The sequence below is a fragment of the Stenella coeruleoalba genome (genome assembly GCF_951394435.1).
Source record: "Stenella coeruleoalba genome assembly, chromosome: X".
Taxonomy (NCBI): Eukaryota; Metazoa; Chordata; class Mammalia; order Artiodactyla; family Delphinidae; genus Stenella; species Stenella coeruleoalba.
Genome location: NC_137152.1, coordinates 38370104 through 38384750, shown reverse-complemented (window position 1 = coordinate 38384750; position 14647 = coordinate 38370104). Strand labels below are relative to the sequence as shown.

Here is a 14647-nt window from a genome sequence, read left to right as displayed (position 1 = left end):
GGCTGCTCAGAGGGACCTTGGCCCCAACCCCACACCCCCGCCCCAGCCCTCTGCGACCGGCTCTCCAGCCAAACTGAGCCTTCACAACCGACCACACACACAGCCTGCCTCAGTCGCTCTCACAGATGACCTTAGGGCTGGAAAGGACACAGAGAGTCGCAATCCTGTCCCTTGGACTCAATACAAACCCTAAAACACGAAGAGCCTGCCTCAGTACACTCACACCACCTCAAATCCGCAGTCACACAAACAGTCACACCCGAGCACAGTCCTGTCAACCCACATGCCCCAAAGCACACACCCGTAGCCAGCTTCCAGGCCCACAGGTGCAGCGTCACACGGGGCATGCCCAGACACCCGCACAGAAGCAGCCTCGGTACCTTCAGGATCTCAGGTCCCAGAAAGCCACACAGACACATGCTGGTCACACACGGTATCACACAGCTCCCGACACAGACGCTCGGTCGCACAGACTTTCTGAACTCACCTGCATATCTCACACACCCACAAAGCACCCCAGTGGGCGTCCTGAGTCCCACGCAGACACCCAGGGCCATGCACACCGACTCACCAAATGTACCCAGTGTCTCACCTGCCACCCGCCCCCTCCCCCATCCTGAGCCCTGTGCCCTGTGCCCCCATCCATGCCTCAGCTTAGACTGCAGACAGAGCCCCTCATTTATTTGAGATCCAAGGCCCCAACCCCCAGCACCCTCCGCAATAAACTGCAGCTGAGCTTCCACACTCTGGATGGTCGCCCCAGATAAGGGTTGGGGTCAGGTGGGCAAGGGTCTGGGGCCAAGACTACAGCAGGAGGAACTGGACCACAAGCAGAGGGCATGGCCCAGGCCAGTGCTTGGCCAGTGCCCCCAGCACCCCAAATCCCTGCCTGAGGCCTGGGGGAGACCTCTGCTGGGGGCTGCTCAGGCCTCACGGACCCGGCCCAGGAGGCCAGCATTCTCCTGGCGAAGGGCTCGGTAGTCCTCACGGATCTTCTCCAGGTTGCTGAGGGTCTTCTTGCCCATCTCCGTCTCAATCTAAGGCAATGCGAACCGCAGCCCTTCAGCGTGCAGGGCCGCTTTCCCAGCTCCTGCTCACCAGCCCCACCCCATCACAGCCACCCAGGGCCCCTCCCATGCTCCTTCCACCCCCTCCAACAGCAGCCTGCTCTGTCCCACCGCCAGGCCTCTGCACATGTCATCCGTCCACCTAAAGCATCCTTTGCTATGTGGCAGGACTGCCCACCACATACTCGAGCTGAAGCCTCTGCCAACGGCCCTGGGAGGCAGGTGTGAGGACCCTCAGGGGGAAGGAGGGGGCCAGAGCAGGCCACTGGGCTGCTCCAGGTCACACACACAGCGCCTAAGGGGCAGGGCTGTGTCTGGTTCCACAGCCTCTCTTGGCATAAACCGAGGAGCTGCCTTGGTTAGCCTTCCCAGCCCCAGGCCTCACCTGCTCCTCAAGGTCTCGAACCTCCCGCATGATTGTGCCCGTGTCCTCGATGGTCTGGATGAGCTGGCTGCAGTTCTGGGGACAGCAGGAGCGGAAGGCTTGCACCCCAACTTGGCCCCACCCCAGCCAGCCCCCAGGCACGCTTCTCCCCTCACCTCATGCAAGGCAGCTAGATACTTGTAGGCCTTCCGAACAGCATCGTCCTTTTTGGCATCCTGACCAGACAGAGGAGACCCTGAAGGTGTCGGTGGGCTGTCCCCGCCTCACCCCGCCCCTACCCCACCCCCACCTCCAGGCCCCCACAAGGCCACCCTCTCCCACTCCCTGACTTCATCTTCCCCAGGGCAAAGCCAGGCCTGAGCATCAGTGTACCTACGAGGCTCACACAGGGCCCAAGGCCCACCCCACCCCCGCACCCAGCCCGGCCTGCCCCACACCTTGAACACAAGCTCATCAGTCACCGCAAACGTCCGGTCCAGCTTCCCAGACAGGGAGTTGATTTCCTTCTGAAGCTCCTTCGTGTCAGACAAGATCTGGCAGAGACCAGGGTAGCTGTGAGCCCGTCTGGGGCGGGCAGCCGGCCAGCTGAGGGCATTCACGTTTATGCTGTCCCATCCAGACAGGGTCAGGGGTGGCTGGAGTGGACTGTGTGGGGCTCTTCTGTGTCTGGGTATGGCCAGATAGCTCTGACTTTCAGAGGGTGTGAGGTCCCCGTGTAGCCCTGCAACACACATCTGCCCCTTCGGCATATCTACCCGTATGACCCACCCTCCCTGGCCACGATGGCGTACCTTAGTGATCTCTTCCTTCTGCTTCCGGATGTTGCCCACAATCTCCAGGATGCGCTGGGTATAGGCCAGCCGAGACACGTCTCTGGGCAGGGTCTCGAGCTCTGACATCTAGGCAGAGACAGCAGGTGCTCCCTTAGCACCCACACCTCCCCGGCTCTGAGTGGCCCAGGGCCCCCACACGGGCCTTACCAGCTGCTTATAGACGTCCTCCTTCCGGCGGGCCTCTTCAGCAGCTGCCCGAACACTCTGGTGCAGCTCCTGGATCTCTGCCAGCCGTCGAGAAGATTCCAGCTGCCAGGACCCCACGGGTAGAGGGCAGTGAGGCAGAGCGCAGGGCTAGCCCCCTAGGGAGGAACCGAACCCGCCCCACCCATGGCCCCGGACCCCACCACCTACCTCTCTGCAGTCCTGGAGCTTTCGGAGGTGGCGGTACTCAGCAAGGAGCGGAACACGATGCTTTTCCCACTGACCTGCCAAGTGGATGACCCGCTGGGCACTGCTCTCTACCACGAGCTAGGGGTGGTGGCAGGGGGGCTACATGTCACACTGGCTGGGCCCATCCAACTCCGACCCTCCCAGCCCAGCCTCAGCGCCAGCCCCACCTGCAGCTTGGCAAGGTTGGCAGCCCCGTCGGGCAGCAGCTCCACCGCCCGGCTCTTCAGGCGCAGGGCCTGCTCATGCTCCGCTGTGCTGAGCTTGCTCTGCCGACACTCGGTCTCCACCTGGCACCCAGGATCCCCACTCCCAGTCAGTGGGGAAGCCCCATGCACACCACAACCTCCCAGCCCCCGCTAAGCCTGGAGAGCCCTGACCTAGCCCAAGGCCCTCAGATGACAACACATCCCTCTAGGGGCCCTATGGGCCCCTCGGACCCCTCCTGATAGTAACAGAGACCTATAAGCAGTGACAGGCACCCACAGGCCCCTCTGACCCCTCCACCTCCACACTGACTCCCCAGGACCCCTGATGAGCCCCACAAGCCCCTACAGAGGCCCACAGACACTTACACCCCTCCCGATTCTCACAGACACCAAGGCACCACTAACCCCTGCAGGTCCAACACCACCCCCACCCCCAACCCTACATCGCCCTCTCATTCCCACTGATTCTCCTGAACCCTCAAGAGGCCCACAGGTCCCCAGTGTCTCCCATGAACCCTTCTGACAAGTGCAGACCTCTACAGAGTACCCCCTCAAGTCCCTCTAAGCCGTCTAGGCCGGACTTGTGACCTGACCCCGGTGGACAGCCCCTCTCCCACACCCACCTGCACGAGGCTGATTCCCAGGGTCTTCATGTTGGCTTCAACCTCTTCAATGTTGCGATTCACTCCCTCCAGCTGCTCCCGAAGAGACTCCAGCTCCTGCTCCTGAGCTGCCCATGTGTCCTGGGAGGCACAGGCAGTCGGGGTGGGGGTGTCAGGCCCAGTAGACAGCCAAGGGCCCAAGACACCTCCCCCGCCCCACCATTGCTCTGCTCACCTGTTCAGGCCGCCGGGAGGTGGCCGGCACATCTGACACCTGGGCTGCCTGGGCCTCGGGCTCCTGGGGAGCGAGAAAGGAGCATCCTGGCTGTCGGGGAAAGCCCTGCCCCTCACAGCCCAGCCTCAACACCCACCAAAAGCACCTTCCCAGCACCATACCGGGGTACAGTACCACTGACGGCTGTCAGAATGTGTGTGAGGATCAATGCACTCTCTGACCTTAGACTGGAGTGTTTGCTCATAAAGAAACCTCCCTGACCCTGACACAGCTCTTGCCCATCTGCCCATGAGAAGGACGAGGGCCCCTCTGGATGACCATCCAAGGAGAGAAGATATGTCCAGAGGAAACTGCCCAGGAAAAGCTGGGGTCTGCACAAAGAGCAGCCCTACACGCTTACATAGTTCCCACCCCTCTACCCTTTCTCCACGGAAGTCCCCAAGAAGCCAGGGGACCGTTCTGGGTGCCCATCCACCATGGGGAGAGGGCAGGTGGGAACACGGGCCCCTGTATGGATAAAATGTGGTGTGTGTACATCAAGCAATACTGCCTTGGCCCCATCAGCATGCCCCAGGGCCACTCAGGCCCACCCACCAGATGGAAGGTGAACTTCTCTGAATGTGTGAAGCGGGAGCCCTTGGGAGCACCAGTCCTGGCGCCAGCACCCCAGGCCTGCAGCAGCTCTCCCAGGTCTCGGGCTTGTTGGGGGGGCCCTGGCCGGCCCCAGGTCTGGCGCAGATGCTCGGCCAAGTGCTTCTGCAGCCGCTGCCGCTGAGCCCGAGTATCCTCCTAGAAACAGTGGAAGAGTGTGGAGGCCTGCGGGGTACCCAAGGCCCTGCCTCCACCAGGGAGCTGCTTGACAAGGTGCTACCCCCAAGTCACACCAGCCATCCAGCCTCTCCCACAAGGGGGCCTGGACCCACTCTCCTGGTCCACAGGCCTGGGAGCTCCCTGAGGACGGGGCCTCCTCTTCTTCAGCCCTGCTTCTCTCTACCCACTGGCTCCCTGCACTGGAGGAGGCTGTGGGAAGGGAGAGAAGTAAGCCTGCAGCCCCCAAATTAGAGACCGACACTCAAAAGATATGTGGGGACAGAGCGGAAACCGAGTCAGAGGTGCTGGGCAAAGAAGGGGGCAGAGGCAGAGTGGAATTGAGAGAGAGAGAGAGAGACATGAGAACAGAGGCAGTTTTGAGACAACTGGAGAAATCTGATTACGAACTCAGTGTTGGATGGTATTAAGAGGTCACTGTTACCAATAGAGGGGACACGGGTTTGAGCCCTGGTCCAGGAAGATCCCACATGCCGCAGAGCAACTAAGCCCACAACTTAGTTGCACCACAACTACTGAGCCTGTGCTCTAGAGCCCGCGAGCCACAACTACTGAGCCTGCGTGCCACAACTACTGAAGCCCACGTGCCTAGAGCCCATGCTCCACAACAAGAGAAGCCACCGCAATGAGAAGCCTGCGCACTGCAATGAAGAGTAGCCCCCGCTCACCACAACTAGAGAAAGCCCACACGCAGCAACGAAGACCCAATGCAGCCAAAAGTAAATAAATAAATAAATTTAGGGGAAAAAAAGATGTAATAGGTTCTGGTTCAAAAGATAAAATGCATATACAAAGCTTTAAAAAAAAACAAAAGAAAAAGAGGTCACTGTTAATTCTGTTAGGTGTGAAAATGGCCCAGGGGTTGTGTTAAAAAGTGCCCTTATGAGTTAAGAGATGTCTGCTTAAGTATTTAGAGTTAAAATGATATGATGTCTGGGACTTGCTTTAAAATATTACAGAAAAAAATGTTAGAGAAGGGATGAGGAAAGATTGGCAAAATGCTTATATCTTTTTTTTTTTTTTCTCTTTTTGGTTGTGCCTCGCGGCTTGTGGGATCTTAGTTCCCCGACCAGGGATTGAACCTGGACCCTCAGCAGCGAAAGCGCTGAGTCCTAACCACTGGACCGCCAGGGAATTCCCACAAAAGGCTTATAATTGAAGGTGGATGGCAGGGACATAGAGTTTACGAGACTATTCTCTCTACTTTTGTGTCTGAAATGCCTGTAAGTTTAAAAAAGAGAGAAAAAGATAAAGACAGAACAAATGGCAGCGGAGGAGGCGGAAGGAGACAGTTCCAGAGGCAGACAAAGTGGGGAGAGGATGGGGACAGATACTGAGGTGGACAGAGGGGAGATGGAGGCGGATATAGAGGTAGATGAGGCAGAGACACAGAAACGAGGAGACAGCAGTGGGGAGAGAGAAAGAGGGGCAGCAAAACCACAGAAGGAGAAAGCCAGTGATGAGAAGAGACGGTGCAGAGATCTGGAAGCCACACGTCGGTGATGACGGCAGAGACAGAGAAAGAGGGAGCGAATCAGGGGCAGGAAGAAGGTAGTAGAAACAGGGAGGAAGGGAGCAGATCCTGACAGCTCTGGCTGCCTGTGCACGTCCTTCGGTGGAACATCGCCCTCAGAAGAGAGCAGTATCACCACCCTTGTCTCACAGCAGGAAGCGGACACTCCGAGGGGCCATACTGACTTGTGCGAGGGCCACAATCTTTCTGACTCCAATGTTCTTTCAGGCAGGGAGCCAGGTAGTTGCACACAGGGAGGAGACGATGGAAGAGAGGGACAAAGTGGGGAAAGGAGAGGGGCAGAGGACTAACGGGAAACGAAATGGGAGCCACAGTGAGCAGGGACCTCGTCAGCAGGGACCAAGCACTGGGCAGTACCTGGACGGGGAGGCGGGATGCCCGGTGGACCCAGTCCTCATCCCTGGGGCGGTCCCGGCCCGTGTGCTGGCAGAGTTGGATGGCGTGGCATTCAAGAAGCGAGGCCACCCTCGCAGCAGGCTGCGGCACCTGGGCGGGGGCTGGTAGCAGCAGGGGACTCGCCTGGAACTCCCGGGGCTCTGGAGGCAGCAACAGAGTCAGCCAGCCCTCCTGCCTCACCATGCAGTTAGGCCCACCTCTACCCCTCCCCCCAGCCCCTCTCCAAAGCCTCATCCTCACCTCCTCTGGAGAGCAAATCAGGCATGAACAGCCTGCTGGCATGGAAAGGCTTCTGGTGGGCCGAACCCTGGTGAGAGAGCAGAATCAGACCTCTAGGATGAATCGTGACGGGGGGCACCAGGGAGAGGGAGCCAAAAACCTGAGCACCCAAATGGGGACAAGGCAGGCAAGGCAGCAACAAGCAACACTGACATGAGTTGAGGGGTCCCACCTGGAGGTGCTGCAGCTTAGGAGTGCGAAGGAGGGGTGGGACCCAGGGCAGGGCTAGCTGGTCCCGGATTTGGCTCCCGATGGCCCGGAGGAGGATAGCTGAGTCACCTAGGGAAGTGGGGAGGGAGTGTCAATCAGGTGACAGTGCCACAACTCCAAAAATGCATACCCTGGGAAAGCAGCCTGACTGCCCCCCCCAGAGATACATATCTATGTAGCTATCATTCTCACACTCAGACATTCAACAAACACTTATTAAGCACCTACTTAGAATGGTACCAGTCACCATTCTAGACCCTTGGGCTACTTCAGTGAACAAACTGATAAATATCCTCCTGCCCTCCGGCAGAGGCAGGTAGAGGAGAGCGTGACCAAGGCCGTAAGTACAATACAGAAGACTGTCAGGTGGTCATCAGGAAAGGAAGATAAGGACCATTGAGAGGAAGATATAATTTTAAACAAGGCAATCCAAGGAAGGCCTCCCTGAGGTGACATGTGAACAGGAACCTCCAAGAGATAAGGGAGTGAACCATGAGGCTATCTGGGTGCGTAAGCCAGCAGATGCAAAGGCCCTGAGGCTGGAGTGGCCTGGTGTGGTTAGAGTAGAGTGGACGAGGCGGGGGCAAGGCAGGAGGTGAGGCAGAGAGGCCCCTTCCAGCACCAACACCCCACCTGGGTCAGCCCAAGCCCCAGTTCCCTTCCCCCTGCCCTGCATCCCCTCTCCCAGCCCCAGTCCTCCCACCTAGTTCTCCTGAAGACATATACCCCACACCCACCAGTCAACCTTTTCACCACTTCCACCTCTCTCAGCCCCCACAGCACCCTCTCCCTCACCCCCACCACGCCCCAGGCACCCCATACCAGCAGGCTGGTCTGCGTCCTCAGAGGCATCAGTGGGCAGACGTTCAGCCAGGAAGAGAAGCAGGTCCCGGAGGTCAGGCTCACTGGGGTAGAGGAAGTTCTGATAGCCAAGCTCCAAGGGATATCCCAGGTCCTGGGGGTGGGGAAGGGTGGCCGCTATCAGTCAGGCAGGCAGGATCCTCCTGTTCTGGGAGCCCAGGGCTGAGACCACAAATGATCCCACTCTCTCACCAACCACCACCCTCTGAACTTCCCCTTGGCTCACCAAGGCCTTCAGAGCTTTAAAAATTAAAGCTCCGGGGACTTCCCTGGTGGTCCAGTGGGTGTGACTCCACGCTCCCAATTGCAGGGGGCCCAGGTTCGATCCCTGGATGGGGAACTAGTTGTGGCATGCGTGCCACAACTGAGAGTCCGCATGCCTCAGCGAAGGTCTTACGTGCTGCAACTGAGACCGGCGCAACCAAAATAAATAAATATTTTTTAAAAAAATAAAATTAAAGCTCTGGCCTCTCTAAATACGACTCAAAATCCAGAGGCCATGAAAGAGAAGATGGGTATTTCTGAATACATGAAAAAATTTTTCAAGAAAAATTACAGTGAGCAAAGTCAAAAGCATAATGACAAGCTGGGAAAAAATGCTTGGAGTTCATATCATAGGCAAAGAGTGAATCTTTTTCACTAGTATATAAAGAGTGCCTAAAACTACACAAGCAGAAAGACCAACAGTGCAACAGTAACAGAGGCAAAAGATAGGAGCAGACAATTCCCAGAAAGAGAATGAAAAACGGCCCTTAAACATATGCAAATATGTCCAACTTTGCTTACAAGAGCGACTTGAATTGAAAGCACACGGAGAGACGCCACACGAGCATCACCGATCCGGGACAACCTGACGTTACGTTCTCCTGAGGTCCACTCAGGCAGGGAGATACTATCACTTGCACAGAGTTCCTGCCCCAGACCTGAATCTAGTCATGAGCAAACGATCAGACCAATTCAGATTATGGGGCATTCCAGGAAACAACCAGCCTGCATTCTTCAAAAACATGTATCATTGCAAAAAGAAACAAAGAAACAAAAACTAAGTAGGACTGTTGGATACAGAAGATTAGAAATGTAACAGTGATATGAAATGTATGATCCTAGATTGGACTCTGTAGTTGGAAACAAAAAGAGCTAAAACGGATATTTTTGTAACGACTGAGGAAATTTGACCATGCACTAAATATTAGATACTATTACTCTATCAATATTCAGTTCATGGGTGGGATCATGATATTGTGGTTATACTGGCAAATGCCCTTTTACTTGGGAGAGATGCACTGAAAGTTTTAGGTATGAAGTGTCATGATGTCTGCTGCTTTCAAAAGGTTCAGAAAAAAGTGTGTGTGTGTGTGTGTGTGTGTGTGTGTGTGTGTGTGTGTGTGTGTACCCAGATAGAGAGAAAAGAGTGGAGGAAAATGTTAACAACACAGAAAGCTAGGAGAATGGTGTTATTTTTCTGTTTTCATTTTTCCTTAAATTTGAAAGTTTTTCAAAGTACAAAGCTAGGAGGAAAACTATACAGAGAGACTATTCCTCACCTATTGAATGGGCAAAACTCTGACAATACACTCAGTGGGTGAGGCTGTGGGTAAACAGGCACCCTCTCATACACTGCTGTTGGGAAGGCAGAAATTAAACAATCCCAGTGAAGGCGATTGGGGAAAATCTAACAAAATGGCGTATGCGTTTACCCTTCCACCTAGCAATCCTACTTCTAGGAGTTGACCCTGAAGACAGGCCTCCAACAATTCAAGAATATATATGCACAAGATTATTCATTACAGCATTATTTGCAAAATATTGGGAACTCCCTAAATGTCCAAGCACAGGAGAGGGGTTGAATAAACTACAGTGCATACATACAATGAACTACTCTGCAGCTGCAAAAAGGAAAAAAAAAATGATTGCCTGATATGAAATGATTTCCAGGATATGTGGCAAGGGGAAAAAATAAGGTAAGAAACTAGGTATATGCTCTCTTTTGTGTAAGAAAGGGGGGAAATAAGAATATATAGTTATATTTGCTTATATCTTCATTTTTTAAAAACTGGAAAGACACACAAGAAACTAATCAAGGTAATCCCCTTACAGCAGACGGGTAAGGGTAACGAGGTGAACGGTCTGGAGTGCCAGTGGGACTTTTCCAGGTATTGTGTTACTTCTGTCACACCTTGGAGATTTCTTTGACTCTTTCAGTAGTTAACCATCTTTTACCCAGTTAACAATTCTTTATATTGAAATTTCCCTATTCAAATTACTGCTGGGGTTTGTGTCTCTGGACTGGACCCTGACTGATAAAAATGACCCACACAAAATAGTAAATAATGTTTTTAAAAGAGGCTATGGGCTTTGGAGTCAAAAAGATTGGGGTTGAAATCCAGCCTGTACTACTTAACTGGCTATAAGGCCTTGGACCGGTTATTCAACCACCAAGAAGCTCAGTTTCTAGCTGTAAAATGGGGCTGACAGTACTTTCCCGATGTGGATGCTTTAAGGGATAAAAGGGCCCATCAAGGTTCTGGGCCAGAGTTGCATGGATTCTGAAAGCATACTTCGTGGATGCAAATCCAAGCTTTGCTTCTTACCAACTGGGTAACCGCAGGCAAATCACTTAACCTCTCTGAGCTTCACTTTTCTCACCTGAGAAAAGGGATACCAACAGTGCCTACTTCAGAAAGTTGTCACCAGAATTCAGTGAGTTAACACCAGGTTACCACAATGCCCAGCACAGAGCACACACTCAAAAAACATCATTATTATACACACGTATGTGTACTTGGTCACAACGTAAGATATATTTATTTCAGAGGATCACAGTCAAAACAGTGTGAAAACCACTGTCTTTTAAGCTACTTTACTTTGGGTTTTTTCCGACACCTGCAATCAAAGGGCTGTGACTGATACAGAAACTCATTCCAGGAGTGGGGTGTGTGAAATGACAGACACCAAAGTATGGAAGTGGCTGAGTCGCAAAAAGTGCTGCCAGGAGTAGGGCACATGAAGAGGCAGGCACCAGAAGGCGGCAGTGCTGAGCCAAGGTGGGCTACATGAGCAGCACCCAGCTGGGTTAAGAGAGACCTTTTCTACCTGCTCAGGGCAAACCGAGGCTCTGGGGCCAGACAATCACGTGAACCTCTCAATCACGGAAAAAGCCATACTCACGCTAAAGTTAGTGTGAGGAAAAGTAGGTCACCACCAAATCCAGTGGGAAACAGCACTGAGAGAAGGGAGGAAGAGAAAACTGGGGGAAGCCTGATCCCCGGCCCCTCCTCAACACGCCCCACTGTGCACCCTCCTAGCCAAACAGGACACAAGTTCCCCTTTATAAAGTGCCGTCCTCGAGAAGACAGCCCCAGGCCAGGGGACAGACTGCCTGCCTGGAGGGCCACCGAGAGCCCCAGACAAAAGAACCTGAGAACTCCTGAGAACTAGGTGAACCAGAGAGCCAAGGGAAGGGTAGAGCTCTGAGGCCTATTTCTAAGAGACAGAAACTGCACAAGCAAGGAACAAATTCAAGAAACCTGACCACCCAGTCCCTTGGGGCTAAGTGGAAGGTTTCACTGTAGTTACTCTATTGTCCCTCTGCCACCATATACTGAGTACGCTGGGCATGTCGACATTCATTACGTAGCCACAAGTTGCTGGAACACAAGCAGCCAGATCAAGCCTATCCAATAATAGTGATACCACTTGCACAAAGCTTACTATATCCAGCTTTTCACGTATGAACTCTTTTTTTTTTTTTTTTTTTTGCGGTACGCGGGCCTCTCACTGTTGTGGCCTCTCCCGTTGCGGAGCACAGGCTCCGGATGCGCAGGCTCAGTGGCCATGGCTCACGGGCCCAGCCACTCCGCAGCATGTGGGATCTTCCCGGACCAGGGCACGAGCCCGTGTCCCCTGCATCGGCAGGCGGACTCTCAACCACTGCGCCACCAGGGAAGCCCTGAACTCATTTTTAATCCTCATAGCAACCCTATGTGGTAGGTACAATTCTTACCCTTTTTACACATGAGAAAACTTAAGCCCAAAGAGGTTAAGAGACTAGCCTAAAATCCCAGAACTAATGAGCCAGGAGAAATGACATTTACTTGGAGCCCTTGGATATAGTAACTGGACACAGGTCTGTACTGGGGAGGCATGAGTGCTTCACCAGAAGGCACTTTATTTACAATAGAGACAGTATGTAAATTATTCTTACGAGAGGTAAGCTGCAACAGAGCAGAGTAAAGTTTTAGTGCAGACACTGTTTTAGTTAAGCAGCATATCTTCCTTCGGGTAACCCTCCCTCCTCCAACTCCAAGTGATCTTGAAGGAGCAGCCAATCACAGTGCCCTATAGGGATGACCAGGTGATCCAAGCTGGCCCAACCAGAGAACGTGGTGGTTAATTTCAGCCTGAGCACGTGACTCAAAACAGGGCCTTTTCAGGAACTGGTAAATGGATACTATAGGGGGAAAAGTTCTTGGTGCTAAGCTCAAAATATGAGAGCCAGGGGCAACTCAGGCACAAACTCATTTAATCCTCAGGACAACCCTACTGTTATCATCTCGATTTCACAGATAAGGAAACTGATGCCCACTGGGCCATCAGTTAGCAAGGTCACACAGTTAACAAGTGCTGTAGCCAGGGTCTGAACTACTCAGGCAGTTTGACCACAGAGCCGGCAGCCTTAACCACTAATGAACGCTAAGCCACAACGGGAGGTGGCAGAGAGTAAAGTCAAGAGTCTCAAAGGAGCTTGGTGACTTTGTGAAGGAGGAAGGAAGAGGCTGTGTGTAATTGGGAGGAAGACACTCACCATACAGGCCTGAGCCAGGCTCATGGCCAGACGGAACCGGGCAGACATAGCAAGAGGCAGCAGGGGGCTAAGGCCGGAGCCCACAGCAGGGTTGATCACACGCAGGCAACGGACCACAGCTTCTACAACCAGCTCAGTGGTGAAGGCTCGCAGGGTCTGCACATCTGGAGGAACTGCCCTGAAGAAGAAGGAGGCAGGCTCGATGGGGGGTGGGGGGAAGCAGTCAGGAAACAGGGATGAGGCTGGGCCGTGCTGCCTTCTGGAAGCCCTAGTACTGGGATGGGGTAGGGAGGGTGGCCACAGTTCAGACAGGTCCTGGGTGTTGCTGGCTGACTTCCATTTGGAAAACTGAGAATGGGGGGAGTCCTCAGGTCCTAAGATCTTGGTGTAGAACGGTGGATGGAAGGGATCCGAGTTCAAAAAATCTCAAATTTCCCTATGCCTAAAAGCCCCAAATTTCTGGGGTCTGGGAAGGCCTAGGAGCCCAGGTGGAATAGCCTCTGGGTTTCTGCATCCCCAGATATCATGTTTGCTGCATGTCAGAGGCCCCTAGATACTGACCTGCTAGAATTTTGAGACTAGATGTTGGGAGGCTGGAGTTTTCAGGAGTTCCAAATGTCAGAGTCCCTGGGTATCAGGACCACCCAGTCTCAAGCAATCCAGAAATCAAGCTCCCTAGATGTTGTCATCTTGGGTTTTTAGGACCCTTGAATGCAGGAGTCCTTGTGCGTCGGGGTCACCAAGCATTAAGGCCACCAGATTTTATAGAGTCCTGGGGTTTTAAAAGGCTCAGGTATTGGGAAACCAGGTTTGAAGGTTCCCAAGTATCCAATCCCAGGGGATTTTGGAGTCCCTGAGTGCCAGGATCCCAGAGTTTTATGTTCCCTGGTTCACAGGATAAAGGTGGCTTAGAATCTCCAGATGTCAGAGTCCCAGGGTATTGATGTCAAGATCCACAGATTTCAGGATCCCGGGTCTTGAGGTTCCAAGGTTTTAAGGTCTCGAGGTGTCTAGGTCCTGGAGTTTGGGGTTTACCAAGTGTAGAGGTCAAAGGGTTTGGGAGGCCCCGTGTGTGTGTGTGCGTGCGTGTGTGTGTGTGTAAGGAGGAGGGAGGGTCTTAGGGTCCTGAAGTTGCAGCCCTAGATGTCAAGGTCCAGAGTTTTGGAGTCCCGGATGTGGGCATTCCGGGGTGGGCGGGGGCTGTGTCCTTACGTGCCGGCCTGTCGCAGGGAATGGATGAGGATTCGGTCCGCCTCCTCCATGGTAGAGCCGTGTTGGAGTCCGAGGTTGGGTCCAGGGCCGGGTCCGAGCAAGAGAGGCGCAGCTGTGGAAAGCCCGCTCCCTGCTCGCGGTCCAAGGAGTGTCACGGGCTGCGCGAGGAGAGCCGGGAAGTGTAGTTCCGAGACCCAGTTCGGCGCAAGCCGGATGCCTGTCGTTCTGGTGTGAATGGGCGCGCGCAAGCTTGAGCGTGCAATGGCTGCTGGGAGTTGTAGGTCTGGTTTTGTTTGTTTTCTCTTTCCTGCAGCCCAGTGCGCTCTTCCAAGTGAGCAAAGGATTATACTGCACGCGCAAGTGTGTGTGTGTGTGTGTGTATGTCAGGAAGGAAGGGGGAAGGAGCGGGACGGAGAGAGGCTTCTATACTCATTCATTTAAGGCAGCATTCATCTTCTAGATTGTAAAAGTGTACAAGTTAAGGCAGGGGCTTTCGCACAAAGCGACTAGGTTTGAGTCTCAGCTCTGCAACTTGCTAAATGTGCAACCGTGGGCAGGTTACATAGCTTCCCTGTGTCTTAGTTTCCTCTTCTGTAAAATGGAACTGTTAATGTACCTGCTTCCTAGGATTAAACAGAATTAACTCACGTAAAGCAGCGTTGAAATGTGTGCCTGATACATAATACAGTAAAAAACAAAAACAAACAAAAACCACTATGTAAGTTACAGTCACTAGTATTCATGCATTCAATAAATGCTTTATTTTAATGTTTTATATATATATATATATATATATATATAT

General features: G+C 53.4%; 1 protein-coding gene across 2 annotated transcripts; it reads right to left on the bottom strand.

The window, feature by feature from the left end:
* Positions 1-664: 664 nt before the first annotated feature.
* On the bottom strand, positions 665-13989 carry CCDC22 (CCC complex scaffolding subunit CCDC22). Of its 2 annotated transcripts, XM_079910584.1 has the most exons (17): positions 13846-13989; positions 12634-12811; positions 7791-7923; positions 6931-7037; positions 6720-6786; positions 6441-6619; positions 4316-4510; positions 3722-3784; positions 3508-3627; positions 2846-2965; positions 2640-2756; positions 2433-2534; positions 2244-2351; positions 1890-1985; positions 1608-1667; positions 1453-1527; positions 665-1037 (listed from the first exon to the last, which is right to left on the bottom strand). In XM_079910584.1, exons 1-17 carry the CDS (start codon positions 13893-13895, stop codon positions 924-926), a joined length of 1884 nt encoding a protein of 627 aa, XP_079766710.1. In that variant the 5' UTR covers positions 13896-13989; the 3' UTR covers positions 665-923. The 2 variants fall into 2 exon arrangements, with proteins under 2 accessions (XP_079766710.1, XP_079766711.1); XM_079910585.1 differs by lacking the exon at positions 2846-2965 and having other exon boundaries at positions 2640-2708.
* Positions 13990-14647: the final 658 nt, after the last annotated feature.